The sequence below is a fragment of the Borostomias antarcticus genome (assembly GCF_949987555.1).
Source record: "Borostomias antarcticus genome assembly, chromosome: 18".
Taxonomy (NCBI): domain Eukaryota; kingdom Metazoa; phylum Chordata; class Actinopteri; order Stomiiformes; family Stomiidae; genus Borostomias; species Borostomias antarcticus.
The window spans coordinates 233223-249173 of NC_140251.1; the positions used below are offsets into that span (position 1 = coordinate 233223).

Consider the following 15951-nt stretch of genomic DNA (forward strand, 5'->3'; position numbering starts at 1 on the left):
ACTTTCTTATATTTAGTAGTACTTGAAGTCAACATTGAAGTGGCCCTCCTATGGGTTGAGGATACCAGCAGTGGCCCCAAGCCAATTTGAGTTTGAGACCCCTGGTTTAGAGTCTAATTTATTATTTAACCATTTCTATAGAATTTCCAAACTCATATGGAGGAAACATCTATTAGGCTGATGCACAAAGCTATCCATCCATCCATCCATCTTCATCTGCTTATCCGGGGTCGGGTCGCGGAGGCAGCAGCTCCAGCAGGGGGCCCCAGACATCCCTTTCCCTAGCAGCATCAACCAGCTCTGCCTGGGGAATCTTTAGCCGCTCTCAGGCCAGTGCGGAGATGTAGTCCCGCCATCTAGTCCTGGGTCTACCCAGCCGGACACGCCTGGAACACCTCCCTAGGGAGGCGCCCAGGAGGCATCCTCACTAGATGCCCGAACCACCTCAACTGGCTCCTTTCGACGCAACTCCCGGATGACAGAACTTCTCACGCGATCTCTCAGGGAGACCCCAGCTATGGAGTCAAAATGAGGCCAGAAAGCATTGTAAACGTAAGTGAAGTATTGTAAACGTAAGTGAGGTATTGTAAACAAAAAAATATGAATTGTAAATGTAAGTGAAGTATTGTAAACGTAAGTGAAGTATTGTAAACAAAAAATATATAAATAATCACTTAATTATTAAAAAATAAAATAAAAATTGCATTTACGATACTTTTTTGCGTTTACAAAACCTTTTCTGCGTTTACAACACTTTTCTGCCTTTACAATACTTTTTCTGCGTTTACAAAACTTTCTTGCGCTGCAAAACATTCTGGCCTCTCTTTGACGTGGGGGCGGGGTTAGATGAGTGGCGTGTCCAGAGAGGAAGAGGCGGGGTTTCGGGATGCCCACCGCCATATATAAATCAAAACCATAGAAGAAGTCCAAAAAACGTTGAGCAGCGCTCATATGGCGGTGGGCATCCCGAAACTCCGCCTCTTCCTCTCTCGACACGCCACTCATCTAGCCCCGCCCCCACGTCAAAGAGAGGCCAGAATGTTTTGTAAACGCAGAAAAAGTATTGTAAAGGCAGAAAAGTTTTGTAAATGCAGAAAAGGTTTTGTAAACGCAAAAAAGTATTGTAAATGCAATTTTTATTTTATTTTTTAATAATTAAGTAATAATTTATATATTTTTTGTTTACAATACTTCACTTACATTTACAATACTTTACTTACGTTTACAATACTTCACTTACGTTTACAATTCATATGTTTTTGTTTACAATACTTCACTTACGTTTACAATGCTTTCTGGCCTCATTTTGACTCCATACACCCTCCGGAGAAAACTCATTTCGGCCGCTTGTATCCATGATCTCGTTCTTTCGGTCATGACCCATCCTTCATGACCATAGGTGAGAGTGGGGACGAAGATAGACTGGTAGATCGAGAGCTTTACCTTTTGGCTCAGCTCTCTTTTCGTCACAACAGTGCAGTAAAGCGACTGCAGAACCGCACCAGCTGCTCCGATTCTCAGGCCAAACTCCCTCTCCATGGTTCCCCCCAGATACTTGAACTCCTTCACTTGGGGTAAGGACTAATTTCCTACTTGGAGCGGACAGGCCACCGGTTTCCAGCTGAGAACCATGGCCTCAGATTTAGAAGTGCTGATTCTCATCCCAGCCGCTTCACACTCAGTTGCGAACCTATCCAGAGAGTGCTGGAGGTCGCAGGCAGATGATGCCATCAGGACCACATCATCTGCAAATAGCAGCGACGTGATCCCCAGCTCACCAAACTGCAAACCCACCTCCGCACGGCTACGCCTCGATATCCTGTCCATGAAAATCACAAACAGGATTGGTGACAAAGCGCAGCCCTGGCGGAGGCCAACCCCCACCGGAAAGGAAGACGACTTACTGCCGAGGACCCGGACACAGCTCTCGCTCTGGGTGTACAGGGATTGGATGGCCCTAAGTAGAGACCCCCTCACCCCATACTCCCGCATAACCCTCCACAAGACCTCTCGAGGGACCCGGTCGTAAGCCTTCTCCAAGTCCACAAAACACATGTAGACAGGTTGGGCAAACTCCCAAGCCCCCTCCAAGATCCTCGCGAGAGTGAAGAGCTGGTCGGTGGTTCCATGACCAGGACGAAATCCGCATTGTTCCTCTTCGATCTGAGGTTCGACTATCGGCCAGACCCTCCTTTCCAGCAGCTTGGAGTAAACTTTCCCTGGGAGGCTGAGTAATGTGATGCCTCTATAATTGGCACACACCCTCTGGTCCCCTTTTTTGAATATTGGGACCACCACCCCAGTCTGCCACTCCTTTGGCACTGACCCAGACTTCCACGCAATGTTAAAGAGGCGTGTCAACCAAGACAGCCCCTCAACACCCAGCGCCTTCAGCATTTCTGGACGGATCTCATCAGTTCCTGGGGCTCTGCCACTGTGGAGTTGTTTGACTACCTCAGTGACCTCCTCCAAGAAAATTGACGACCCCCCATCATCTTCCGGCTCTGCCTCGATCGTAGAGGGTGGATTAGTCGGGTTCAGAAGTTCCTCAAAGTGCTCCTTCCAACGCTCAACAACCTCCTCAGTTGAGGTCAGCAGTGTCCCCTCCTTGCTGTATACAGCTTGGATGGTCCCCCGCTTTCCCTTCCTGAGGTGTCTGATGGTCTTCCAGAAACACTTTGGTGCTGACCGAAAGTCCTTCTCCATGGTTTCTCCGAACTCCTCCCACGCCCGCTGCTTTGCCTTGGTCACGGCCGAAGCCGCAGCCCTCTGGGCCAGTCGATACCCTGCAACTGCTTCTGGGGTCTCCCGGGCTAACATATCCCGGAAGGCCTCCTTCAGTCGGACGGCTTCCCTGACCACTGCTGTCCACCACGGTGTCCGAGGGTTACCGCCCCTTGAGGTACCTATGGCCCTCAGGCCACAGCTCCCAGCCGCAGCTTCAGCAATGGAGGCTTTGAACACCGACCACTCATGCTCGATGTCCCCAACCTCCACAGGGATGCCTGAGAAGCTCCGCCGGAGGTGGCAATTGAAATCTCTCTGGACAGGCTCTTCCTCCAGATGTTCCCAGTTCACCCTCACTACACGCTTGGGTTTTCCAGGTCTGTCCAGAAGTTTCCCCCGCCATCGAAACCAGCTCACCACCAGATGGTGATCAGTGGACAGCTCTGCCCCTCTCTTTACCCGAGTGTCCAAAACACATGGCCTCAGATCAGATGATACAATAACGAAATCGATCATCGACCTTCGGCCTAAGGTGTTCTGATGCCAGGTGTACTTGTGGGCATCCTTGTGTTCGAACATGGTGTTTGTTATGGACAGACCGTGACTAGCACAGAAGTCCAACAACCAAACACCACTCGGGTTCAGATCGTGGTGGCCATGCCTCCCAATCACGCCCCTCCAAGTTTCTCCATCATTGTCTACGTGTGCATTGAAGTCTCCCAGTAGGACAGTGGAGTCCCCTGCAGGAGCCCCCAAAAGGACTCCACTTAGGGTCTGCAGGAAGGCTGAGTACTCTGAACTGCTGTTCGGTGCATAAGCACAAACCACAGTCAGAGTCCCCCCCCCTCCACAGTCCTAAGGTGCAGGGAGGCGACACTCTCTTCCACTGGGGTGAACTCCAGCACAGAGGCGCTCAGCTGGGGGCTAGCTAGTATAGCCACACCTGCCTTACGCCTCATACCGTGAGCAACTCTGGAGAAGAACAGGGTCCAACCTCTATCCAGGAGTTTGGTTCTGGTGCCGGTGCTGTGCGTGGAGGTTAGCCCCACCAGGTGTAATTGGTATCGCTCCACCTCCCTCACAAGCTCCGGCTCCTTCCCCCCCAGCGAGGTCAGGTTCCATGTCCCCAGAGCCAGCCTTTGCCGCCCAGGTCCGGTCCGTCGGTGCCCCCCGCCTTCACCACCACCTAGTTGGCAGCGCACCCGACCCCGACAATTCCTCCCGCGGGTGGTGGGTCCACGGGACGATGTAGGATGAGATGGTGTTGCCACGTTGCTTGTTCGGGCTGGGACCGGCCGGGCTCCGTGGTAAGCCCGGCCACCAGGCGCTCGCATGCGGGCCCTCCATCTGGGCCTAGCTCCAGACGAGGGCCCCGGGCTTCCTTCCAGGCCGGGTCTCTCTTCCTTTTAGTTGTTCTGTCATCAGGGTTTTTTTTTACCTGTAACCCCAGGTAGGGGGGCTAGGGGGTACTACCACTTTCCCAAGGTGGACCCCCAGACTAGTGGAGGGAATGAGGCGTCTTACTTCTCCATTCTAGTTTTGCACAGAAAACTAGCAACTGCCCTATGGACAAAGCTACTGAATTACATTTCTATGAATTACATTTCTATGTGCTCTCCTTGCTTGTGTTTGAGTTTTTTCAGTGTGAGCCATGACATTTTCATCTAGTTTTTATTTGTTGACGAAAATGTCAATAGATTTAGTCAGTTTTTGTCATCATAAATTAGTAAAGGTCGTTGACGAATACATTTTCATAAAGGTGAGATCAGAGACAGGAGAGAGGAGAGAGAGGGACATGGAGAGAGAAGGGTGAGTTCAGAGTGAGAGAGGAGAGAGAGAGACAGAGGGGAGGGAGGAGAGAAGGGTGAGATCAGAGAGAGAGAGAGGAGAGGGAGGAGGGAAGGGTGAGATCAGAGAGAGAGAGGAGAGAGAGAGGCAGAGGGGAAGGAGGAGGGAAGGGTCAGATCAGAGACAGGAGAGAGAGGAGAGAGAGGAGAGAGAGAGGAGAGGGAGGAGGGAAGGGTGAGATCAGAGAGAGAGAGAGGAGAGGGAAGGGTGAGATCAGAGAGAGACAGAGGGGAGGGAGGAGGGAAGGGTGAGATCAGAGACAGGAGAGAGAGGAGAGAGAGACGAGAGGGAGGAGGGAAGGGTGAGATCAGAGAGAGAGAGAGGAGAGGGAGGAGGGAAGGGTGAGATCAGAGAGAGAGAGGAGAGAGAGAGACAGAGGGGAGGGAGGAGAGAAACTGGGGAAGACAGAAGGGCAAGGGAGCCCACACCTCATCTCTGCAGGGGGAGATGTCCATACAGGAAGGAGAAGAGGAAGAGGAGGAGGAGGAAGAAGAGGAGGAATAGAGAAGGGCAGATGAAGAGGAAAAGCTCAAAGTCTCACCGTTGTAGGAGAGGCGTGGCTTGCTTAGACACATGATGAAGTGTACCTCCATCTCATTGGAGGCCACAGACTTTGAGCAAACAGGACACTTGAACCCTGAGGAAAGAGGGAGAGAGGAGGAGGAGTGATCAATCAGACCAAAATAATAAATAACTGGTTCTGATACCCGGTGGAGCACATTATCAGTAATTGCCCATTTAGTCCATCAGTCCAGAACCCGGGATACGGATACGGGAACCAGCGCTATATGAATGGAGGAATTGTGGCGGTTATTCTACGCGCTTATAACGACACTAATCGACTCCAAACTGCTCAAAAGCACATTGCTAGATCCTGTAGATAGAGAGGAATCCAATGATGTCCACCTCTTGTCATTTGGTTGATTTTACTGACCGCTAGGTCGACCGGAAGACGAACAATTTAATGCAACAGCTACTACTATTCTGATCGCTAACATTGTTAGCATACGTGAACAGAGTAGAACATAGTGAAAATTAGCATCAAAGCTAGTGGACATTTTCTGTTTGGCAAGTCCTATGTGTGAATGATACTGTAGCTTGGTTCGGCTAACGTTAGCAAGCTACAATAGCAAGCTTGCTACTACTGTGTACAATGATAGGATGGACAATAGAATGAACATTGGATGGAACGTTCAGAGAGCAGCGTTTGTATCAAGGCAGAGTTCTATTAGAAGCATTTCTATTGACTGGCTTCACTTGGGTGCAGTAGATCTGAACACCGGAGCAGCGCATTGTGAAGGGCGGCTCCAGACCAGTATTTTATGTTAAACTTACCCAAAACATAAATTAATACAAATTATGTCCCCATCATAGTCTGCCCAGGACCCCTGCGGATACCCGTGCCAAATATGAACGCTGTCAGGCCAACGGTGTCCGAGGAAAATGCAGACAGATAGACAAGACAGATACAGAGGTCTGCTCGTTTAGCTGTTAGATTAATGACATATAGTACATAAATACTCAACACATGTACACAGCAGCATCTCTCACTGGGTTATCGAAAGAAATACATAATAATGCAATATTATATGATACAGTAATTAGCCCACAGCACAGCGCATGGGAATTAAAACATGTCTTTGGGTCATACTGTACCCAGTTTGTAGTGTACTGTAGTAGTTTCCTGCTTCTAAAGCAGGAATCTCTCTCTCTTCTGTGTGTCTCTGTTATGACTGTGTCTCTGTTATGACTGTGTGTCTCTGTTATGACTGTGTCTCTGTTATGACTGTGTGTCTCTGTTATGACTGTGTGTCTCTGTTATGACTGTGTCTCTGTTATGACTGTGTCTCTGTTATGACTGTGTGTCTCTGGTATGACTGTGTGTCTCTGTTATGACTGTGTGTCTCTGTTATGACTGTGTGTCTCTGTTATGACTGTGTGTCTCTGTTATGACTGTGTGTCTTGTCTGTCTTCCGTGTGCTTTATTGTCCTCAATGTTCAAATGAATTATAAATACAGACCCTGACAGAATATACTCAATTATGAATCAAACAGAAATACAAGAAATATGATCATGTACGGTGAGATGTGTGTGTGTGTGTGTCCGTATCTGTCTTCCACCCTCCTCCCTCCCTCCCTCTCTCTCTCTCTCTCTCTCTCTCTCTCTCTCCCGCTCCCTCCCTCCCTCCCTCTCTCTCTCTCTCTCCCGCTCCCTCCCTCCCTCCCTCCCTCTCTCTCTCCTGCTCCCTCCCTCCCTTCGTTTGTCTGTCTGGCTGCAGCCTGGTGTCTAGTACAGAATGATGAGCAGTAGTAGCAGTCTCCTCTCTGGAAGGCTGCTAAAGCTGAGTATACAAGATATTATGCCCGATTTTATACACGATTCACAATCCTGCCGAGTCTGTCCTAGTCGGCAGCAGTCTGTTGGGGGTAGTCGGAGTGCCAATTTGGCACAGAAATCTGTAAGTGTATAAGGGACACAGATTTAAATCGGCAAGTGTATGATGAGAACAGACTTCTCCCGATCCGAGTCGGAGCGGAACATGTTTGATATTTTTGAGCAGATTCTGGACGCTAAATGTGCGATACCCAGTTTTTCAGTTGTGTACTGAATACTCCCAGTGGTCTAGTGTATACTCCCAGTGGTCTAGTGTATACTCCCAGTCACCTCATAATCTGTTAAGATTGTGAAAGTCTAATCTAGTGTATCCGAGGCTTCAGATACCCAGCGGGGTTCAGGAGGACCAGCAGTGTTGCAGAGCGTTGCAGAGAGCAGGGAGAGAGGGGGGACGAGGGAGAGAGGGAGGAAGAGAAGAAAGGAACGGTGGGATGGAGAGATGGTGGATAGGACTGTCAAGAAGGGAAGAAAGAGGATGTAGAAGAGTGGGCAGTGAGAAGAATGAGGGAGGGATGAGGGAGGGATGAGGGATAGAAGGAGTAGACAGAGAGAGGAACAGGGAGGGTACTGTACAGTAGGTATAGACTACCCCCCCCCCCCCCCACCCCCAACATACACAGACGTACCAACCCCCCCCCCCCCCCCCCAGCTCATTGCAACTGACCCACTTTTCCCTGGCTGCTATTCTCAGACGCCCTGCAGGGAAGGAGAGAGGGAGGGATGGAGGGAGGGAAGGAGGGAGGGAGGGATGGAGGGAGGGAGGGAGGGAGGGAAGGAGAGAGGGAGGGAGGGATGGAGGGAGGGAGGGAAGGAGAGAGGGAGGGATGGAGGGAGGGAGGGAGGGAGGGAAGGAGAGAGGGAGGATGGAGGGAGAAACTAAGAGATGCAGGAAGAAGGGAGAAGAGTTCATGCAGTGAGGTGAGGTGAGGTTAGGGTTGTGTGTGTGTGTGTGTGTGTGTGTGTGTGTGTGTGTGTGTGTGTGTGTGTGTGCATGTCCCATGCCCCATGCCCCAAGTCCCAGTCCCAGTCCCAGTCCCAGTCCCAGCCCTAGCCCTAGCCCTAGCCCTAGCCCTAGCCCTAGCCCTAGCTCCAGTCCCAGTCCCAGTCCCAGTCCCAGTCCCAGTCCCAGTCCCAGTCCCAGTCCCAGTCCTAGCCCTAGCCCTAGCCCTAGCCCTAGCCCTAGCCCTAGCTCCAGTCCCAGTCCCAGTCCCAGTCCCAGTCCCAGTCCCAGTCCCAGTCCCAGTCCCAGTCCTAGCCCTAGCCCTAGCCCTAGCCCTAGCCCTAGCTCCAGTCCCAGTCCCAGCCTCAGGCCTGACCGTGTGGAACAGGGACGACCATCACGCAGGTGTGTTCCTCTGTCCTGGAGAGACCCCTCCACATGGCAGCCAGTCCTCAGATCCAGCAGCTCTGCCCCATGCCTGTCTGCTGAGGGCAGCGTGGACAGAGCCCTCATCCCCCTGAGCGTGGACAGAGCCCTCATCCCCCTGAGCGTGGACAGAGCCCTCATCCCCCTGAGCGTGGACAGAGCCCTCATCCCCCTGAGCGTGGACAGAGCCCTCATCCCCCTGAGCGTGGACAGAGCCCTCATCCCCCTGAGCGTGGACAGAGCCCTCATCCCCCTGAGCGTGGACAGAGCCCTCATCCCCCTGAGCGTGGACAGAGCCCTCATCCCCCTGAGCGTGGACAGAGCCCTCATCCCCCTGAGCGTGGACAGAGCCCTCATCCCCCTGAGCGTGGACAGAGCCCTTATCCCCCTGAGCGTGGACAGAGCCCTCATCCCCCTGAGCGTGGACAGAGCCCTCATCCCCCTGAGCGTGGACAGAGCCCTCATCCCCCTGAGCGTGGACAGAGCCCTCATCCCCCTGTGGTCACTGAGAAACAACTCAAACTGAAAACACCAACGCGTCTCAGCAGCTCATGAAGTGTTTGTCAGTGGAGTCCATCCATGTGCAATAAGGGGAGCTCCTACTTACTCCAATAGCTGAGTGTATGTGTGTGTGTGTGTGTGTGTGTGTGTGTGTGTGTGTGTGTGTGTGTGTGTGTGTGTGTGCGTGTGTGTGTGTGTGCATGTGTGTTTGGCCAAAATACATTCTCGATAACATCCAATTGGTCCAATAAAGGCAACACAAGCAGCTCCTTAAGGCGAGACACCCCAGGTGAATAGGCTAAAAAAATTATTTAATAGGTATCACCATGATAATTACCCAGTTGATTACTTATGATAAGACAATGTTTTTTTGTATTACAAGTTTTATGAAATGTTATGTTTAAATTTATAAACTTTCCAGAACAGAAATCTGAAGTTTGGACAAAGCCAGATTAAAAATTATTGTTTCATTTTGTTGACATATTAGAGTCAAAGGCTTTTACAGAGGGGGTTTTTGATATCTCTTTTTATCACTCCATAAAGCAGAAAGTAGTTCAACTGCCATAAAAAAATCTATTTTCAGAGCCGTTCTCTTCTTTCTGATTAAACTCATCCATTCCCATTAGGAAACCTTCACTGAAGGTAATAATGTGGACTATAAAACCGAGTAACAGATCTCCAATCCACCCTGGAGGGTCCAGGCCAGATCCACCCTGGAGGGTCCAGGCCAGATCCACCCTGGAGGGTCCAGGCCAGATCCACCCTGGAGGGTCCAGGCCAGATCCACCCTGGAGGGTCCAGGCCAGATCCACCCTGGAGGGTCCAGGTCAGATCCACCCTGGAGGGTCCAGGCCAGATCCACCCTGGAGGGTCCAGGTCAGATCCACCCTGGAGGGTCCAGGCCAGATCCACCCTGGAGGGTCCAGGCCAGATCCACCCTGGAGGGTCCAGGCCAGATCCACCCTGGAGGGTCCAGGTCAGATCCAGCCTGGAGGGTCCAGGTCAGATCCACCCTGGAGGGTCCAGGCCAGATCCACCCTGGAGGGTCCAGGCCAGATCCACCCTGGAGGGTCCAGGCCAGATCCACCCTGGAGGGTCCAGGCAAGAGGAACCACAGAACGCTTGAATCAAACTAATAGTCTGAGGGAGGATGCAACCGTTTCGCAAACGACACTCAGACATAATCAATAGATCGCAGAGTTAATTACAGGAATATCGGAGCTCTATGTTTCAGTCGGACAGACGAGTGGCTTTATATGTCTGGTGGTTGCGTCAACATTCAGACCAAAATACTATCAATAATTAATGTACTTTATTGGAATTCTGTTACAAGCACTGTGGGTGTCTGCTAGGCCTCCTGGCGAGCTAACCGATACACCACGGTGTCCAGAATCAATGGATGTTTCATTTGGTGAAAGATACCACATTAGCCAACTGGTTCTACCTGACCTGACCCCACCTCCTCCTGCTCTGCTGAGTAAGTGAGAAGCTTCTCAGATAATCTCACATCATTTCTCATCTTCTCAGATAATCTCACATCATTTTATAATCTGGCCCAAACCTCTTCCTACCACCCCAGCATGCTCCAGGAAAGAGGGAGAGTGTGAGACACAGAGAGAGAGAGAGAGAGAGAGAGAGAGACAGAGAGAGAGAGGGAGATAGAAAGAGAAAAAGAGAGTGAAAGGGAGAGAGAGAAAGAGAGAGAGAGAGAGAGAGAGAGAGAGGGAGATAGATAGATAGAGTGCAAGTGAGAGAGAGAAAGAGAGAGAGACAGAGAGAGAAAAAGAGAGAGAGTGCAAGTGAGAGAGAGAGAGATTTATTATTAGGTATTTACTTGGTTTTGGTTAAAATCCCACATTTAGGTTTAGTGGGTCCATGCATGTGTCTGTCTCGCAGGATATTACAGTATGATATCGTTTAAGAATAGGATTATTGATTGAGATTATCTGATGTTGATATTAAACAATCACTATAATAATTCGATTTGGCATTACGAGTTTTAGTTTTACTCAAATTTCTAAGTTGCTTGTACACTTCCCAATCCTCATTGTTCCTTGTCCTACGGTATGTTGACCAAGCATTATCCCTCTTCCTAAAGAGACTAATAAACTCAGGAGTGATCCAAGGCAAATGCTCACCCCTGACCTTAAAGGTAGAATATGAAGTATGTGGATTATTTCCCCCATCTAGTGTCTAAAGATAAGAACTGCAACACCACAACGTATTGGTTGCCCAAATACCAGAGAATGCACTGTTTCAGTCATACTGTGATAAGATCTTCACTCAGAGAGGAACATAACGTTACACTAATCAGTAATCACAATCAAGTATTTCAGAGTGCCATGTAATAAGTTACGTTAGATGCTGTAGTGTGGAGATAACGGTCTTCCCTAGATAATTGGTCTGGCTATGCAGATTCCAAGAAAGATAACGATAGCTAGTTAGCTAGCTTACCGGTCTAGTAGAAAAGTAGCCATGTCACCATGCGACTTTATCCCATGAAACTCCATAAACTCCGTCCAGCGAGCAAAGGCTGGCCCGATATTTATCTGACTTCTGCTCCTTCTTCGGTCACTGAGCTTTTCAGATTCGTATTGCACAGTTCGCCGGGGCTCAGGCGGAGAAGCAGGACGACAAAACTCGACCATTTTACCAAACGTTTAGCTGAAAAAAGTGAGCGGAAGTGGACGGAAAAGCTGCCGTTTTATAGTCGCACACACACTTGATGCTAACCAACATCCATAATGCTGCTAATTCATGGAAGTATAACGTTAGCTGGCTACTGCTAATCTCACAGTGGTGAAGCTAGAATAGTACCTGGCAACCCAGCGCGCAGTACCAACGCTGTAATACTATTGGCTGGTATGATATCAACAGTGTCATTGTCGGGCCGTCAAAATTTCATAATGTAATAATTTCAGACAAAATATCATTTTTTATGGAAAAGCAATACTTTTAATCTGCAGCCTTCGCAAAGCCCTATGGATGTATTATTTTTGAAAAAATGTTTATTTTAATCCACATATAACATATGTATAACCCTAACCCTTTAATCATCCCTAAAGGAGCATGTCTATCAACCACTTCATTATACTCTGTGTAAAAAGATTCCAGGCATCATGTTCATTAGGAATTAACTGAAAACGGTCCCAGTTTATATTAATCAAATCATTAATAAATACAATCAAGCAAAGAATTTGTTTTCTTAGTGACACGTGTGGGTTCATTTATTAACTGAGTGAGATTTATACTATTAAACTTTCTTTTAACTATGTCAGACTATTTGTCAAGCCAATTTCTGTTAAAGTCACCTAATAAAATTAATTCACTCATGGATGAAATAGAGGTAATAGTTGAGATCAGACAGCCTTCACAAGGATTTTAACCGGTCCTTAGCCTAGTCCACTGTCCCACCCTGTCTGAAATCCTCGACTATTGTCCCCCTGCCCAAGAAACCCCACATCTCCGACCTCAACGACTACAGGCCAGTAGCACTTACACCAATGGTGATGAAATGCTTTGAAAAACTGGTCAGGGACTACATCACATCACTCCTCCCACGTAGCTTTGACCCCCACCAGTTTGCTTAGGGAGAAGAGATCAACACGTCCACGCAGCGTTAGCCCACCTGGAGAAGCAGGGGAGCTACGTGCGGATGCTCTTCCTAGACTACAGCTATGCGTTTGACACCATCCTCCCCCACAAACTGAGGGATCTGGGACTTCCTCCATCTGCATGTGGATCAGCAGCTCCCTGTCTGGCAGCCAGAGGGTCAGAGTGGGCCATCACACATCCACAACTCTCAGTGTTAGTACTGGCGCACCACAGGGCTACTGAACACCCTCTACACACACGACTGCACCCCCGCCCACCACAGTCACACCATGGTAAAGTTTGCGGACGACACCACGGGGGTCGGGCTCATCTCAGGAGGGGATGAGTCCGCCTACAGGGATGAGGTGGAGCAGCTGTCAGCGTGGTGCAGAGAGAACAACCTGCTCCTCAACACCGCAAAGACCAAGGAGCTCATCATAGACTACAGGAAAAAGAAAACGCACATTCCACCACTGACCATCAACGGGGACTGTGTGGAGAAGGCGACTGACGTCCTCTTCCTGGGAGTCCACATGGAGGAGGGCCTGACCTGGAGTGTGAACACCTCTGCTCTGCAGAAAAAGGCCCAGCAGAGACTGCACTTTCTGAGGGTGCTCAGGAGGAATAACATCACAGAGACTGCTGTCCTTCTACAGATGCTCCATAGAGAGCATACTGACTTACTGCATCTGTGTGTGGTTACTGAACACCAGCTGCCCTGCGGCCCAGAGGAAAGCGCTCCAGAGGGTCTTCAACATGGCCGAGAAGATCGTGGGACGCCCTCTCCTCACACTGGGAGACCTTCACTGTTCCCGCTGCCTCAAAAAAGCCCAGAACATCACCAAGGACACTTCTCACCCGGTCACTCCGGGCAGGCGGTACAGATCATTCAAAACAAGAACAAACAAACTCAAAAACTATTTTCACCCAACAACAATATCCACACTCAATGCAACAATAAAATGATCTGTGATTCAATACATTTCATGTGCAATATGGGAATGTGCAATGACGGAGAATGTATAGTTACGTGTGTTTTTGTTTGACTTAGTATATCTGTATTTATTTACTTATTTACCTTTGCTATTTTTATATATTGTTATGGGGACATAGTGCACTGACTGTTAGGCATTTCATTTAGTTGTTTTTGTACCTGTACATGTGGCAATGACAATAAAGGAAATCTTAATCTTAAGGTAAATGAGTCAGCTGGAGAAGAAGGGACCCTCACAGCCCTACCCTTGCTCCGCCAACCAAGCGTATCATCATTCAATTTACTTAAAGTACAACTTAATGCTACATGAGATATCTCAGCTCTTTGGCAGCCCTTCTGATCGTGATAAAATCGGCACTTCGTTTTAAGAACCACACTTCCCACAATTCCCCACTCACTCGCTGTAATGATGGGAAAAAAATATGATATGTGTGGAGCAGACTGGATTGGAAGCTACTTCAATGGACCTTCTGGAAGGATGGATTCAATGCAGGTAAATACAGGTCTTCTTTCTTGTATGTGCATATACTGTAGATACATTTGCGGGCGAAGTGTTTGTTGTCATCCTGATATTGACTCAAAACCCGTCACCCGCCAAATTCACAGGGTCTCATGCAGTCTCATGTCATGAAAACTATTTTGGGGGTCTTGCTAAGACCAATTCATAATTCATAAACTAATAGCAAGTAAAGGTGAATATTGAACTATAAAAAGTGATCTCATTGAGCTTTAACCATCAGGCACCAAACCCAAGCAAACAACACCCGAAGAATATTCTAGAACCTTTCAGAAAAACCTGAATGAACTAATGTGGACGTTCCGTGACTGAGCGCTGAGCCCAGGAGCAGCGTGGAGGTAACATCACATCCATTATCAATGTCTTTGTACATGCAAGCAGGCCGTCTTGTCCTCAGTTGCATGTCGCACTGGGGGGATTATCACGCAGAGGGATTCATGAACCTTTGATAACCAAGCCCATTGATATTAAGTGGCTTGCTGCTGTGAAAAGAGAGAGAGTGTGTGTGTGTGTGTGTGTGTGTGTGTGTGTGTGTGTGTGTGTGTGTGTGTGTGTGTGTGTGTGAGTGTGAGTGAGAGAGAGAGAGAGAGAGAGAGAGAGAGAGAGAGAGAGAGTAGAGCCACCAGACAGAAACCCCTCTAAACCAAATTAATAAAACAAAAAGAAAACTGACACATTGGAAAGAATCAGCCAAAAACCAGAGCAAATTGTAATGTTATTTGTCCCTAAACAGAGACACAGTGGCAGAATACCTGAGCACTGTGACGGACCCAAACCGAAGGAAATCCTTGACAGACTCAGCGAGCACAGCTTTGCCATCGAGAGAGGCGCCAGGCAGACCGGCTCCTAGAGAAGACTGTGCACCCACTGCACACAAAGTGAGGTGGAAACCAAGCTGCACTTTTACCTAGCGTGGCTTCGCCCTCCTGAACACGTGAGCTGACATCTACAGATCAGCCTGGCCACGCCCCCAGATCAGCCTGGCCACGCCCCCAGATCAGCCTGGCCACGCCCCCAGATCAGCCTGGCCACGCCCCCAGTCAGACTGAGTTCCACCCGGCAGATATTTGACCGTCACAACCGTTTATCTACTGTAATATGGGCGGGTTTGATACAACGACTGTACCCATATGATACGATGATACAACAACTAGCCCATGTTTCATTGCTCTATAATGAAATATTTATATAACTGGTTATAGGTCTATCCCATTGCATCCAGAGGCTTTTTGGTCTGCGACCGTTGATAACGCCCTTTGAAATTTGAAAAGAACCTCATCAGTTCCAGACCCTCTGCATGTTTGAGAACTGGATCTGACGAAGCCAGGCTAGAACTACCTGCCAACTGCACCAAGACATCAGAGACTCATAGTAGTACTTCCCTGAGATTACACAACAAAGACATCAGAGACTCATAGTAGTACTTCCCTGAGATTACACAACCAAGACATCAGAGACTCATAGTAGTACTTCCCTGAGATTACACAACCAAGACATCAGAGACTCATAGTAGTACTTCCCTGAGATTACACAACCAAGACATCAGAGACTCATAGTAGTACTTCCCTGAGATTACACAACCAAGACATCAGAGACTCATAGTAGTACTTCCCTCAGATTACACAACCAAGACATCAGAGACTCATAGTAGTACTTCCCTGAGATTATGGAGACAGAGGAGAGAGAGAGAGGAGAGAGGGGGAGAGAGAGAGAGAGAGAGAGAGAAGAGCGAGAGAGAGAAGAGCGAGAGAGAGAGAGAGAGAGAGAGAGAGAAGGGGGAATGGAGGGAGGGAGAGAACGCTAGACAGTAGACAGGCAAAGTAAACACAGTGACACAGCAAAGAGAGGTTCAGCTTTATGATCGGAGGAGGGGAGGAGGAGAGGGAGAGGAGAGGGAGAGGAGGAGGGGAGGAGGAGGGAGAGGAAGAGAGAGGTTACAGAGGGTTAAAGAGAGAGAAGCAGGGAGAGGAGGAGGGGAGGAGGAGAGGGAGGAGGAGGGAGAGGAAGAG

The 15951-nt window shown here is 49.0% G+C and overlaps 1 protein-coding gene across 1 annotated transcript in view; it reads right to left on the reverse strand.

Moving 5' to 3' along the window:
- znrf1 (zinc and ring finger 1) overlaps positions 1–15951 on the reverse strand; it is a gene marked incomplete at both ends in the record, with an annotated part of 49403 nt that overhangs the window by 26762 nt on the left and 6690 nt on the right. Inside the window, one exon of the mRNA XM_084453172.1 lies at positions 5117–5212. Within this exon, the coding sequence (XP_084309298.1) occupies positions 5117–5212 (96 nt within the window). The remainder of the gene's footprint in view (positions 1–5116; positions 5213–15951) is intronic.